This window comes from Labrus bergylta, chromosome 3 (genome assembly GCF_963930695.1).
Source record: "Labrus bergylta chromosome 3, fLabBer1.1, whole genome shotgun sequence".
Taxonomy (NCBI): domain Eukaryota; kingdom Metazoa; phylum Chordata; class Actinopteri; order Labriformes; family Labridae; genus Labrus; species Labrus bergylta.
Window position 1 is genome coordinate 28780981 of NC_089197.1, and position 16718 is coordinate 28797698.

General features: G+C 39.7%; 1 protein-coding gene across 1 annotated transcript in view; it reads left to right on the top strand.

The window, feature by feature from the left end:
- LOC109986472 (frizzled-3) overlaps positions 1 to 16718 on the top strand; it is a 29012-nt gene that overhangs the window by 769 nt on the left and 11525 nt on the right. The window contains exon 2 of the mRNA XM_020637175.2: positions 247 to 1046. Within this exon, the coding sequence (XP_020492831.1) occupies positions 708 to 1046 (339 nt within the window). The 5' untranslated portion in view covers positions 247 to 707. The remainder of the gene's footprint in view (positions 1 to 246; positions 1047 to 16718) is intronic.

A 16718-nucleotide genomic window follows, 5' to 3' on the forward strand; every position in this document is an offset into this window, starting at 1 on the left:
CGGTAGTCCTAAATGACACAACGCTCATATAAAAGCTTATGTTACACTGCTCGTCATCTACACATCTTCGGTTATGGTGTTTTAGAAATGAACTATAATGATTTCTATATTTTAATTGTAATATATAGACTATAAAATGCAAGGGTGTGGCTGATAGAGACATACAGTACAACTTCAGTCAAAGAAAGCCCCACTCACCCTGCTTGTTTGACCATTAGGCCTTTCTTTGTGTGTTTAAACCTGCAGGACCTGCTTGATGGATCCACTCCTGTTTAGCATTTTGATGTGAAAGACGGGATCCTGTTGTCTGGAAGGGGAATCCATGAAATCATTTTGGAAGATAATACGCATGTGTCAGACTCGGCTTTGGATGTGTCTTTGAATTGTCAGTGGAATTAGGGTAAGAAGACACAAAACCAAATGCAGTGGACATAAGAGGCAATCAGAAAGCCAGTGGAAGCCTCCAACAGACAGCTGATGGTGGAGCTATTATCTCAGGGACATGCTTTCAGACTGAGGATGGAACAAGGGGAATCTGTCCTTGACCAGCGGATTACCAGGCTGAGGAGCAATACCCAAACACTGCACAAGCTGTGCAGTTGTGGAATTGTCTGCTATTAACTCTGACTGACACTAAAAATGGACTCAATTGCTTATAATGTTAAGCTTTAAAAACATTACCTACTTGTGCAGTGGTTGTCTATGTGATGATAGTCATCCGTCTGAGCCAGAGTGGAGAGATGTCTAACAATAAGATGCACTCACTTGTTGGAAGAGGATGTACGAAAGACTCGTTTCCAAAAACTAAAATGATGTCCTGCAGACAACGAGTTCCTGTCTGTTTTCATTCCCTCCCTTTTTTCTTGCTCCTGTTCTACCTGGTTACTCCTGCTCTGTCCATTCATTTGGAGTACATAGAGAGCCACAGTGAATTTAGCTGTGAACCCATCAGACTGAGAATGTGCCAGGATCTGCCTTACAACACCACCTTTATGCCAAACCTATTGAATCACTACGACCAGCAAACTGCGGCACTCGCCATGGAGGTAAGTTATTATTATTATTATTTTTTTTGATAGCTACTGATACCGAGATTAAATTACATATTATTTTATAAAAATATGCATTTGAAATCCATGAAATTTAAGTTTGGTATCTGACATTTAGTTGTTATTTAATGCACATTAACATCCCTTTTAATTTGACGTAGTGTCACGCACCTGCTGAAGACTAAAATATTTCACACACAGTCTAAAAAGAAAGTATCAGAGACTTGGAAGGTTCAAGTAAAGGGAACATCCATTAAGAAATGTCCCAAGGGATATTGAGGTCCTATGTTAGAAAATATTTAACTTTTAGCGACATAAAGTGTTGTAGTTATGTCTCTTTAACAATTATATTCAGTTCATTTACTTTATTATTTACATCCTTTGCAATCAAAAACCAATTCAAGTTATCACCTCTCAAACCAACTCATCCCTTTTCATTAGAAAGTACACAGAGGTGGTTTACACTGAAACAATGGGGAGGCCTGGTTCTACACTGAGGGAAGGGGTGCTTTTTAAAATATCGCCCCAATACGTATTATCTTGATGCTGTTGTAGAACAAATTGGATACATGGAGTCACACTTTATGTAGGAGTAAAGTGGCTTTCACGCAGGCGTGGAATATCAAAGAGGTACCCTGAGCAGTGAAACAGTTGAGAAAGGTGATAGGTGATCTCCTCATGTTACAGCTCCATCACTACATGTCACTGTTCCAGGTAGACAAAGATGGATGTGTATGGACTCACTCACGGTCTGTCGTCTTCGTGGATAGTCAATCTGATCAGCAGCAGCAGAGTTCGTTTTAAATCAGAAAGCAGCTGATAATGCGTGACTGATACTTTTTGATGAATATTTTGAAGTGCATTAGCATTATGTTTAAAATGATGAAAAACTGCTGTGTTACACACTGTCTGAACGCAACAAAAGACACACACTATCCATCTATATCATGTTACCTCTCCTTTGTTACTCTCCAGAGAGTGAGAGAGAAATAGAGTAAAGCAAGGTGTTGCTCAATAACAAGACCGTAATTACCCCTCTGCAGCAATTATTTGTCAGGACCATAGAGCCTGTATGTGTTTGAGGTTCGGACTTTTATGTGTTTTGGTGTGGTGGTTGCACAGGGAATGACTTGGTAGACCCGAGGTAGTTTAGCACTAACTATATTGAAGATCTATTATTACAAAGAAACAGTAAACAGGGACACAGAATCTTTAGAGACAAGACCAAGCCTGTTTTTACAGGACAATCAGGTTACTTAAATCTCCAAACATTCAGATAGTTATGTTTCTGTATTCATCAATCCACATGTACTTGAGCCTCAGTCTCACTACATATGTTGATTGACATAATTTACCCTTGTTTTGGCTGCCATGTATGTGGTTGTTTAAGCAACATTGAATGATATCCCATAGTAGTATTAAATCTGCCTCCAGCTGTTCATAGTTCGCATATTAAATAACTGCTGTTGAAAAGCAGATGAATGTGGACAAGTCCTGTGTTGGCTGTGTGCACATTGCGTGTTTAATCTTCAGGGATTTTTATTTTGCTTGATGTTTAGTTAATATTTTCCCATGTCAAAAAGCAGATGAATATCAGCCAAAAGATCAAACTGAAATCCTCCATGCTACAGCTCTCTGAATATTCAATCACAGAGAGGGATTTCCAACATGTTCTCTTGTCAAAATATGCAGTGGATCACTGCTGTCAGGCACTCCCTTTCCCCTCTCAGAAAATAGAGGCATTAGAAAAACAGCTTTATTTGGGATTGACAGGCGTGCATGTTGAATTTGCTCAGCCTGTCTCGAAAGGGTGATAACACCCATCGGGGTACAGGATTCACTCATCACAAAAAGGACTGTGCAAGTATTCAAGTCAAGTAAATTCTCTAGTGAAATGTCAAGACACACAGTATAAGGGATGTATCAAACTTCTGTTGTTGAACTTGATTTGACCCAGATGAAGTCAGAGCCAAGTAACTGACACCTTCAGTCCCTGCAGTCAAAGAGGAGACATTTTTTTTGAAGATGGTTAAGAAGCAACATGAGCCCTGGTAGTTTTCCTGCCCTGGTGTGCTTTGAGCAGGCACGGTAGTCCTGCTAGGAAGGAACACTGGAGGAAATTTTATGAAATCTGTCTTGGGATAGTGGCTGCATCATAAGATCTAAACATGCATGGACATACACTCAGATTATTTTAAATACTGTAAATAAATATCAATCGTTAAGTGTCATTCTGGTTTGGGGGAATTTCACTTGTTTCAAATACTGTAAAATAAACAACTGCTACCATGTTGGTGTGAAGTACGTCATGCTTTTGGGAAACTGAAGCCATTGTCAGCAGCTGTTATCACTTTTTGGGTCTCATCACATGAAGAATGTTTGCTTCGCCTCAGAAGGAAAGCTGTCATGCCTTGGCTGACTTGAGTTCTCTTTAAGTAAATGGCTGTGACATATTCAAGCCCTGGACTCAGTTGTAACAGATGTAACAAGGGCCCTGTTTTGAGTAGTGTGGAGTCGTTCCGTTATTGACTCATCAGATTTGGCTGACATTGAAAATATTACCTTTTCTGCCTCTTCCAAGCTGAGAAAAAAAGGATTATCCCTGTGTGCAAGTGCATGCTTAAAAAAACCCTGTCCAAATGTATTTCATGTTTGAATGACAGGCTCAAGGTACTGAGAAGTTTTTCTCCTGTGTGTGTGTGAGACTGACAGGGGAGGTTAACTGAGCCAGCTGTCATCTCTCACTAGTGCTAACTAGCTGCTAATCTCTCTCTCAGTCTCACAATGAAGACATTGATTCCTGCAGACCAACCACCACCCCATCTGCCACAATAGTCAATTAAACCTGGAAGGAGAGGGTGAGAGTGAGTGAAACATGAGAGGGGGACATGGAAGAGAAGGGAAATGAATTTCGAATGTGGGGATTGTGAGACGTGTGAAATCATTTCTGTGTGTGTGTGTGTGTGTGTGTGTGTGTGTGTGTGCAATTGCATTCTTGTATGTCACTCAGGAATATGGCCTGCACTGTCCATCTGCCACATTATGTTATGGTTCCCAAGGGGATGTGCAGTAGGCTTTGACACTATTTGTAGTCCATTTAAAACAAAGACAGTTAGATATTACATTATTTGGACGTCTGTCTGCGCTAAGAGACAAGATTTGGTTCAGTAGCTTGATGCTATTGTCAAGTTATTTTATTTAAATACATATTGAGAGGTTTTGTCAGAATGAAATATAGTGGGACACTTCACAGGACACTCTCTGTCACTGAGTTTTAAAGAAACACAGTACACCACCAGTAAATTGATACTAATACGAATCAATTTAAAAAACATATATCAGCTGTTTCTACTCTAGAGAATTTGGTGCTGTAACAGACAAAGAAAGATGTCAGGAAGGAGGACAGACTCACTGTGTTGTGGGTACAATATGCCTTCAAACATAACTAAAGACACTCATGAAACAGAGAAAAGGCTCAGCCTGCCCTGTTTGTTCTTTGAAAAAATAAATAACTATATAAATAGGCATGCATGATGCGAAAGTTGCCAAGCCTAGGGCCTTGGCAGCCCAGATGCCTGCTTGGCCAGAGAGTTCAGTCTTGAGTTAATGGAAAGATATTTGGCTCCCTGTGATGGAGTTTTATTTTGGTGCGATGTAGATGACATTAGGCGCCATCTGCCTTTCTTCTGACATTAATATGTTAGATTTACTTTATTCAATTATTCAAATCAGTAAGAAAAAGGTGAGAACGTAGTCTGGTCCCCACTTCTGCAGTCTTTCAATTAAAGCCCTAAATTCTCAATTGTCCTATTTGTTGTACTATATTTAAATAAAGTAAGCCAAGACAGGTCAAAATATCTGCTGTAGAAATGCCTATTGTTTTGCATTGCATATTATTAACAAACAGTATATGACAGTAAAACTGTATCAAATAATATTTTAAGTTTCATGTTAAAAAAATCCCTCCAGTTTACATTGTAATTTTTTAACACAAAAAAATCAAGGTTTAAAAAAAACAAAACACTGAAGTGTATTCTTTGCTGACATTATTCCTCATTGACTTCTTCAGAAAATTCCAGGACAATCTTTTTCTTTTGGATCCTTGAGTGAAGGAGATTAGAAAGCCCCGGGTCTTACAGTCGGCTAAAGAATGGCCCATTTGGCTTACAATAGAGCTCAGTGTTTGTAAAGCAAATAGACAGCAACCCTAGCTCTGAATGACGGGACCTAGAGCTGTCAGTCACTCTGTTTACATGCCAACTACAAAATCAGCTTATTTGGAGAAATCAAATTAAAGCAGGGAATTTGCTGCAATGACCTGAGCACAACCCATCTTTGAGGTATGACATTTGTAAGGTTACTGATTTCCACATTTAAAATAACTCAGATAGTTTAAGTGTATTAGTGATATAACACTCCAGCCTACTGAGCCCTTTTCTTCTTTTGCTAATGCAGCCTTCAGACTCACAGCACAAGTACAGAACCGGCTCAGTAATAAGAGGGTACACCATTTTCCTTGATTTATGCTTTCATCTGAGATTTAAAGTCTTTGTATCCCTTACTCCACTTAAAGTATTTAGTCCAGTTTGGTTCCTTACATGTTTAAGAATTCAAGTTACTGCAGAGAGCTGGCACTAAGCTCTTTCTCGAAGTGTAACACAGTCATGCATTCTGCCTTCATTAAGCAGGGTTCTGGTTACATGGACCAGTAGCCATCTGACAGTAATGTGAGGCTAATACATTAAATCAGAAGTATATGATACTCAATTTAAATTATTAAGGGTTGAAACTGAAAGTAATTTTTTTTTAATGTCTGGGTTTCCTGTGAAAAATGTCTCTAATGAGAATAAAATGCTCTCAACTCCCTTTTAAAAGAAAAGGTCAACAGCAGAACTGTCTCAAAGGAACAAATGTAACCAGCGTTCAAAAAAGGTATTGCAGTCTAAATTTAAAATATTGGAGAGAGCTGTCTCCCCCCCCCCCCCCTCCCTCCTACAGTCGTTGTGCATCCGGGTTGCCATGTCACGGACACTGAAGCTTCAGTGTTTAGCCAGCTTCAATTGCTGCAGCTTCTGTTGGTATGCCGTGATAGCTTGTCTCATATCTGGTAAACCGAGGGGCATCCCAAACGGCCATGTGGGGGTGCCTTCAAACCGCCTACCTTCTCTGGTCAATACAAAAACAAACCATTCCAGACCTGAATGGAAACTTAGAGGAAGGACATACTTGCTGCTGCATTATTGTCAGAGAAGCCATTACTTCAACATAGAATGTTTCTTAAACGTGTAAGGTCATTTTACATTTGAATTCAGTAGATATCTTACATGTTGCTCCTTTAAGATTTGAGAGAGTTTGACTATGAATTTGTCATGTTTTCCTAGTGATACATTCATAAAATGACAGGCTTTATTAATCACTTAGCAGCACTTTCCATTTTCTCATCCCAGCACTTTGTTTATAATACATTCTGTAGCACCTTGGGACTTAACATCAATGGCATCAACATTTTGCTTGTTTTCTTTAGATATTATAACAATGATTATTAATTAAACTGTGATTAGGAAGGTGAAGATATTGCTGGTATACGGGTTGCAGAGGTCGCTCTGTGGTAGATGAAAAATCAATCGGGGACTGAAGGAAAAAAGTTTTGAAAGAAGAAACTGTATGGGGCAGTCGAACAGTAGGACATCGTCAGGGAGCATGTAGAGGGAAATACTGACAGAGTGACAGGTTGTGGAAAGTCTTTAGACCTTACTGTCTCCGGTGTTTGTGTTTCTCTCAGTATGGGGTCCTGTCTTTCAAAATAAGACTGCTCTGCTAAAAAGGGCCACCCTGGGGCCACCAGGTCCCCTCCACAGAAAGAGTTTGTGTTTGCCAAATCTGGAGAGTTTGAGGCTTGTTGTGCTTGAGTGTGGTCTGTTGTGTTTCTTTTTTTCATTGTGTGCGTGTGAATACGAAAGAGAGAATTGGGTTTTATAGAGATGTGTTTTGTGTGCTGTGTGTGTGACAGAGTGTGTATGTGTGTGCTCATGGTTTTCAGTGAATCTGAAGAGGCTGATTACCCTATTCACCGGTTGAGACAGACAGGTCCTCATTCACTTAAAAGGTTCCTGTTTATTTCAGTTGAACTCTTGATTATCCTGCTTATTCTGACAAAGTCTATTGAGGCTGCCAGCCTTAATGAAGCAATCATTTATTTATGCTTTGAACAAAGGCACGGCCTGGTGCAGTGTTTTGGCAGACTTTCCCATCAGCATTGCTGCCACTGCTGCTTACCAAACCTCACAATGCCAACAGAAGAGAGATTAAAAGAAACTTTGGAAAGATTTTCCATTGCTCAAATACTGCTCTGTAGCCAACTGTAAATATAGTACTCCTGGTTCCCACGAATGAGGCAAGAAATGCTGCTTCAGTTCCATAACACACTAGCTCCCTTCTTATTTTTATTAGGGACAATATGCTGTTGAATGCAACACTGACATGCTTCAGTCATGACTGCAGAAAAGCCAAAAGACAAAGGGAAAAAAAAAAAAAGGAAATCCCTGAACCAGTTCCTTTTTTTTTTTCTCATTGATTTTTCTCGAAAAGAAGAAAAACAGAAAAATTAACACCGAAACATTTAAGCGCCTTGTTATATTCAAGCAACAGTCATAAAACCAAAAAGGATTTCAAATTTTAAGAAGAAAAATCACGTTGTCATATTTAATAGTGATGGTTTTGAATATAGATTGGAAAGATGTTCTACATACAAACACTATGGACAGCCCAACCACACACTTGACTGATCATTTCTGCACAGGCAATTGGTGCACAATTGAGGAAAAAGATACGTTGTGTATGCGCGTGTAACTGTACCGCGCTGAAGCACACCTCTTCCAAGCGTGCCGTGAAGGATCGGAGCACTCACACTAGTCAAACGGACTGGACTTTAGGGGTGAAGAGCGCTTTGGCACGGTACGGATGGCCTAGTGTGAGGGCGCCCTTAGGTATCCATTCCTGCACCTGTTAAACCCTCTTTAGTCGTTCTGGCCTCATCCTGATATAGTGTACAGTATGTATTGGTGTCAATGAAGGCTCATGTTCTCCTTCTGCTTTGTTTTTATATGTATTTTCTTTTTCCTAATTTTTTCCAGTCCCTCCAGATTTTTAAGTCAAACTTGACTTGCTCTACTACCTTCATACACCCGTGTTGGACCCTGCATAGTTCAACATATAAATATAGGTTATCCATGTATTATGGTCTTAATCTAACCCATGACCAGCCTGGGATCTGCATGTGTGTGCGTCTGGTGAGAGATGTTTAACCCTCACCGTTAAGCCCAGCTTCACACTAACATACACACAAACACTCACATCATTGATCCCCTTCTCACGCAAAGCCACTCAACACAAGGCAGCTCAAACATTTTCTGCAATCTGCAGGTCAGGACCAGCGTTGGCATTAAGAGCTCTAGGGCCACTAATTGTGCACTTATTGAGACTCATGCAACTCTCAAATCTCCCAAAATAGTTCACACATAAAAGCATGCGATCACATGGATTTTTAAACTGTTTAAATGCGCTCAGACATGATTCCTTTTCATTTTAGAAAATGGGGATTTTTTTTATGCTGTTTCTGACAAACTCATCCTGCTTGGTCTTGGTGTAAAGTTGTGGACACAGCAATTCCTCCATAGTTTGTTAAAATGTAAAAGAAATGTGTTCACTGGTTACCATGGTAAATCAACTGCATGTGATGGTCTTCTGCTTGTGTACATACTTGTCCTCAGCCGCCCACTCACTCTGTAACATGCTCAATGAATCCATTTCAACCTCTGCGTCTCCCTCCAACTTACAGTTGTCTTGATTTTGTATTCCTATTAATACAATGACATCATGAGTCATGATTTAATGGTAAAAGAAACAGCAGACACTCTTTTTTTTCTGAATGATTTCAACTTTTTTATTTTAACGATGTTGTATTTCATAGCTTTAAATGTAATTGTTTCTGTATGAATTCTCGATTCTTCAGAAGATGGAAGAAGTGTATTTCATCTGATTGTAACAGAACATATTCTGCATGTAAGTGTTAAACAGATGGATACGCACATGCGGCTTGGAGGGTGTTTAGATGTGTGGGTGCCATCTGATTCAGCTCCATTGTCACACTCTTGCCCCCCCCCATCTACATTTCATACGACTCTCTCCTAAGCCTCTCAGTTTCTTTTCACTCTCACTTTCACACTCTTTATGTGTCACTCTTTGTTCGCGCTTATTTGCTATACATTTTGGATGATTTCACCCTTTAAAGGAGTCCTACCAAAATGAACTGGATGTGTGTCTCTGTGTGTGTGTCTGAGCACACTCATGTGCTTGGCTCTGTTATTCTGAATGAGACGTGTCCCTGCGAGAGCCTTCACATCACCTGTTGCCATGGTAGTTAAATAGGCAGAGAAGGAAGGGGAGGAATGGAGGGAGACAGACAGACAGGCAGGGGAGGGGAGGGAAATTGGATGATGAGTGCATGTTCTGGACTAAACCAAAGAAAGAAGGAGCAGGAGGGGGAGGGAAGGGACAGATAACAAAAGGGAAAGTGAGGATGTAGTAGATTCACACTTGTAGCTAAGTCATCACTTGTGCCATTTATTCTCCCTGAAGATAAGAATAATGAAAAATCTGCAAAACATGTATAATTTGTATAATTTGCTGTCAGAACTGTATAAATATAATGTAGTTGATGATTAGATGTCACTACACTCTCACAAAATATTGTTTAAGAATATATATTTTTATGAATTTAACTCTAAATAAAAACATAAAAGTACAACAGAATTTGATTCTATCCATGCTCACATGGTTCCAATTCTCTGTTGATATAGTTTACATTAATACAGCTTGTAGTTATTCCTGCAGGAAATCCCCATTCTGAATCCTGAGCCTTGGAGCTCAGTTTGGATATTTATGACCCTGAGCGGGGGAACAACACCTGTTTGAAATGCTGAACAATGCATAAACAAACCAGTGGATTCATTGGAGCCAAAAATATTTACTTCCTCATCCTGTGTGTGATTCTGAGAATTAGGCCCTGTCCCAATATCTGCACTTTCACCCTAAAGCTTTGCCTCGAAGTGTGCATATGTTCAAAGTGCACCTATAGGGGCATAAGTAGGCTAGGGACCGAAGCTGTTAAGAACAGAATCGGAACAGTTCAGTACACGACGTCGCTTATAAAAGACTTCCTTCCCTGATCCAAAAAGCTTGATGCTGATGCTCGACCAACAAGTAAATGAACTTTATTTTACTGAATGTTGCTGAATACAGCTAATGCCTATAATTATAGCTGTGATGCAACACAGAACGTTTTTACTCTGCTGTTAAAGTTATTCATTTTGAAACCAGGATAAATTGATCTATCCTTACAATTAAAAGTAAATGTTTCTCTGCTTACCCATTGGTTAGCTTTTCAAAATGCACGACACTACAGGGATTCTGGGTAGAAGCCTTAAGCAAAGTAAGGTCTGAAGCAGACTCGCAGTAGGGGTGCATTAAGAGTGCAAGAAGGCACCCCTCGTCTTGCCCTGAAAGAGAAAAACAGTTAACTGTGGATGTCTGTTTGCTCAAGAACTTTTTTTTTCCCATTATGGACAAAATGTCAACAATGAGCTTTATTTTTTAACAACCATTTATCAGTGTTTATAGTAGGAAAAAAAAGAAAGATACAGTTTGGAAGTTCTTATTATGCTGTGTGGAACAAAAAAAGTTTATCAGCAAAATGTTTGATGCATTTGAATATAGAGTGAATGAAAGAAAAGATTGCACTGGATTTGTTACATCCAGAAAAGAAGAGAGACAGAAGGTTGATGATGTTGCCAAATAGATTCTTTGTCAAATGTGAAATGACAGGATAAAAAGGAGGGGAAGTGTATGAATGATGATGTCTGAAGAGAAAAGTGGAGAAGAAATGTGGAGGAGGAGGAGGACAAGTGCGTCTCAGCGTAATTGCCAGGAGTAAATGGGAGGCAAAGAAAATAAGAGATGAATACAGGAGAAAGAAGATAGGAGGGGAAGTGAACGTGAAGGGGAATGCCATTAACGGCTTTGTCGGCTCCTCCTGACTGAGCAATGGATGGACACACGGATAAACGAACAAATGAATGAAAGAGGCAGAGAGTGTGAGAGTAGGGTGCCCCTTCTTTAACTGTCTTTTCAGAGATTAGGGAGGAGAGCATCTCGCTCTGTTCACTTCATCTTTTCATGGCCAACGCCTGTCTCCCTCTCTCGGGCGTGTGAGAGCAGAGAAGGGGCACAAGGCCAGAGAGAGACATTGTGTGTATTGTGCTTGTAATTTTTCTAACACATATAACATAGGTGCAATATGAAGGGAGAAGTAGGAAATGTTTCTGAGGCGTAATCTTTTCGGTTCGTAGAAAAGAGAGGCATCAGCAAGAAAAAATAGGAAACAAGCTGGTGAAAGGAGAGGGGGGTGGAGGGATCCGGTAAATGCAAGATGATTATGATTAAAATGATGCACTTCTCTTACATTGTTGGGAGGGAGAGAGGACGTGAGAGAGAGAGAGAGAACGTTATTGTCTGTAATGTACGGATGCAATGAAGGAGGATGCAGATAATAGCCTCATTGCGAGGAAGAAAATAGAGGCATTGAGAGGCTTTAGGGAGGCAGAAGCAAGCAAGAATATTCTACATTTTAGTTGCTGCAGAGAGACAGAGGGAAATTGAGGATTAAGGTGCAATAGTTCTTGGGTTGGCAGTGTTACAGAAATCTTATATTGTGGTGTAGCTTATGAAGTTAGAACTGATATGGTCTGACAGCATCCGTGCCGCAGGGCCCGACCGGCTAATTTCAAAGTGAGACAGAGAGAGTGAGATAGAGATAATGCAAGAAGAAAGAATGCGTGTGAGGGTGATGTGTTCAGATGGCAAGGTTGAGTAGCAAAAAGTAGGATTTTTCTCATCTGTCAGCAAGAGGTGCAAGAAATGGCCAGTGCATTCTGTTCATGGATTAAAAGATTGACATTTTGGCCTTTTAATGTGCTGGATTCACGGGATTGAGGAAATACAAGAATAAGTTAAATCCAAAGAGTACCGGTTTCTTAGAAGACTTAAAATGTTCCTGAATTTCGAATAGTTTTGTAGCACATTAGATGATCAGATTTTTATTTGAGTGGTTTTCTCTGTAATGATTGAGGGCTGAACTCTGAAGAGCTTGGGGTCAATGAAAATCACTGGTAAGCCCTTTAAATGCAAAAGACAGCATCACTTGTGTGGATATCCAGGACCACGTCAGATATCACACGTGATATTTTCACTTTCTCAGACAACTTGGGTGAAAGTTGTTTTAAGTTTTAAGCACGCTTGGGTGCCAGTTCAGGAGCTGTTTCTATGGAGGCTCTAACCCAGCAGCCTGTCACCTTGATCTGACCACAACACAAAGCCTGTGACAGTTTCAGGAAGCCAGTGTGTGTATGTGTGTGTCCATCTCAGGTTCTCACACTCTAAACACTCTATCCGATCCATTTGACTCCCTAATCCACCGGGAAACTCTTTTCTCCATTCCACTACAGTTTTTCTCCTTCATCCCCTCCTCCCCCTCTCTTCTCCTCCTCCTCTCCTCCTCCTTCTCCTCGTACTCTTGGAAATGTATATGAGTTTTTCTACCACCCTTCTCTGCACCACACTACACGCATATCTTACACACAGATGCACACTAAACACCCACTGGCTAAACAGACTAAACAGACGGGCTTTTTTGTTTAGGGAGACACTTTCCTCCCTACTTTAGAGAGGGGGAGGCACTAAAAAAGGAAGTGAGGGAGAGTAAAATGGGAAAAAGGTGGAGTGGATCAATAGATAATGTAATTAGTATGATAGTTCAGTTGAGCTGTATTGTGTGCTTGGTTATTTAGCTATTGACTGTTCAAGACCATGTGATAAAGATGCTTAATGGTACAAAAAAACTTACCATCTGATCTCAAATATTATCTTTTACCTCTAGTCCTTCCAATATTTTAGCTTTTAGTGGAAGTTCTGGTCTAAAAGGCTCATGAATGACAGCTTATAATGTGCAACAGTACTCACACATGGTGTGAAATGTTTCACATGATAAACTCTCTGTACTCTTTAATGTTGTCTGTGCAACTTTGTTTTTATTTAAAATTGTATAAAAGTTACAGGTATCTGTTATCATTGCATTACTTGACTGTTAATTATATGCCCTATATTTCCTTCTGTCATTTTCTCCTTTTTTTCTTTGTTGTTTTTTTATGTGTATTTTTTTTCTCTCCTTTTTCTCTCTCCCTTCTTCCCCCTGGGTTTCTTTGGAGAGAGGGAGTAAAGAGAAAGAAACTTAATCCGTCTATTGAACAAGAGGTGGACCCGTCAGGGGCTATTTTTTTTTCCTCTTTGTCAAAAAAACCCACCCTGCTTCTCATTCCTCTTCCAGTGCTGAATGCCTCTTTACAATTGCCTCTCTAAATCACACATTCAGCTCAACCAATTATTTCATTTAGAATTTGAAGGTTATACAACATCTTATGTCCACCACTATTTTATTGGCTTTGGTTAAGCAGTCCAATATTTAGCTGAGAGCTGAAGGTCAAATAGAAAATGTTCTCCTTGATTTCCTGTCAATCTCTGGGCTCCTCTTATTGTGGATCCAAATTAAATGTCTACCATAAGACTCAAATTAAAACCCAGGTATTTTGTACAAAATGAGGACATGAAGGAAAATTACAAATAATCATTAATTTGTTGTTGTTTTATTAGACAGCCTGTCTATGCCAGCCTGCTGCCCTGTGGGGGAGAGGGGGAGAGACCCCTGTTCATATAATCACTAACGAGCGCTGTTCTGGCCTATTGAGTTGTGTAAGAATGTGTTTAAAGTATAGTTTAAATGTCTTATAAGAGATGGGAAAAAAAAGACTGTTTTCACAATTTCATCATTTATTTCTATCTCTAAAGCCAGAACCTCCTGTCACTCACTGTGGTTTAAATGTCTTTATCCAGATCATCATGCAGGAGACACACACACACACACACACAGAAAATCCTGCTGATGTTAAAGCTTCTTTCTCACATTGGTACACATACTAGCATTATTCTGTCTTCTTGGATGGATGTGGAAGTTCATCTTTGTATTTTATATCTTGCTGCTTTTTTCTTCTTATTTTTGTTCAACAGACCCGCCTTTATTAGTCAAAATATGTGTATTTACCTTTATTTTTCTGTAGTGCTTGTTTAGAGGTATTTTAATAATCTTTTGCAGAAACTGTTAATAATGAAAAAGTATGATTATATTTGAAGGCCTAGACTTGATATTGATTGATTATACCAGTGGGCTTGTATTAAATCTGGATCCTTAATGTTTCCCACACCACAGTTGAATCCAAAGCACTCATGCTGCAACAAGGGCACTAATGAAGGATCACTTTGTGAATGTTTAATTGTCTGATTGGCTTCACAAATATATGTGCCAAATGACTGAGGTCAAGCCACCATTTATACCATTTTAAAGCTCTGTGGGGGAGCCATCAAGTCGGAGCATTGCATGATGGATGGTGTTTTGGTAACATTGGGTTTGCCTTTTTATAAAGTAGATTTATTGTCTGCTTTATGTTGGTAGAGCTGAGCTACATATTTCACCCTGTACTTTTCAGATTCAAATTGATCCAGCTGTTTTGACCAGAGTGGCTTACATTATGCTCCCTAGCAGAGCATGAGTGCTGATGATTTCAACTTAAAGGCCATCCTTAACAAATTACATTTATTTGGAAAGATGCACAACAGACCACATTAACTCACATCATCATAAATCCATTGAATTCTTGAAACTCCATATGCTTGGTTATGCACATTGATGCTGATTCAGACATTATGTTTGTTTTCTAATATTTAATTGTGAAGCACTTTGTGATATCTGCTCTTATTTAAGTAATTACTCATTTACTTACTTGGGTGTTGTGGAATAGTTAAGGTTATTACTGCAAATTAATTTGCTCAGTAATGGCAGTGCGTGCCACATTCAAATGAACTTCAGCTCTTTAATTTATCAGTCATTCCAGTAAAACACCCGACTAAGTTTAAAGTTCCGTTCAGAGATGCATAATAGCCAAGCCTTTTTGTCGCTTCATCACAGGTGTACTTGGGACTCAGTTGTTCATGTTTGTTGACAAAAATTGTGCAGCTTCCAGGGCACAGATCTATTGTGTACCTATTGGCTGTAATGACTGGAAGTTATTCTCCAATGTTAAGAGAATTCAGTCCACTACTCGTTGATGGAAGGAAACAAGCAGGGAGAGAGATTAATTGCTGAAAGGTGATGCGCTACATTCCCTCTCTTTTATCCACATACACCATCACTCCATCACACAGTAACAGTCTCCACCCTCAGGCCAGATTTTTTATTTACCTCTTCAGTTTCCATCGCTGCTCTTCTATCACAGCTTACTATAAAATGCCAGACAATTCCCTGTAGTCGTCCTCCATGGAAAGCTGATTGCCTCCTCCCTCCTCTCCTGTGGGGTGGCACAGTTAGACCACTTAATACCAATATTCTCTTTGTAGCGAGAGATGGGGGGCAATTGCCCTGACCGTAGGAATAATTGCACACAGATATCTGCACACATGCATTGACTTGTTCACACAGACGTCTCGCATAGTCACGCACTGATAACTGGGACAGACTTAAACAGAATACAAGAACACTGACACACATCCACACACGTAACCCAACATGCACAGGGGAAATGGGCAGAATGGGGACACACATACTCGCTGTAGAGCGGCTGTAAGGACACATGAAGAAAGACTCCATTCTGCTGCACAGGGCGACACACTCATGCAGAAAGCACCTACCACTCGGTTAAGTGTGGCCTTAGGCTTGTACCAGAAGTATGAGTGAGGAAGGTGGACAGACAGCGACGAGTGATGAAGCCCAGCTCAGTTTTTGTTGAAGACAAGAGAAGACTGTTCGATCCTAATTGATGTTAAAAACTCTTTGCACATTTATTGAATCTGCTCATTGTACTCAAGCTCAAACTATCCCATCACAAAGATGTAACTGAGATGATGCCACATGTAACTGACCTCAGTACCTATAATGTAAAGAAATGGTCGACTAAAATGATCTGCTGTTATTGAGACATACATCCAGGGGCCAGATTGTGAGGTACAAATGTTCAATCTAATGCTTTTCAATGCAACGTGGCTGCCATGAAGTTTACTTGTGTTAAATGTATGTTGTTAGTGTTTGGGTTAAATTGAGTCAAACAGGTATTTAACTATCTGTTTCTTATTGACATCATATATAAAGTGAGTGTTGTTCTACTCTATGTAATGTTAATAATGGAAGGTATGCTTTAGTTAGATACTAAGATCTTTCACCAAACATGTTTCACCGGCACCAAGGCATCATCCAATTTTTTTTTACCTCATATTTAATTTCGCTCTTTTGAATTACCGGTTGTACTGCTAAAAAAAACCATAACCAAATTAAATCCTTACAACACATAATGTCAATTTGCATTGCATCCTTTTTTAGGTTAACATATAAAAATAATATTTTGAGGCTTCTTTTGCAATATGTCAAAGCCCGAAGTCAATACTTTTATCAGGCTGTTCAAATAGGAGCCATCAAATATTCAGGGCCAGCCCTTTACAGCTGGCTATTGATGC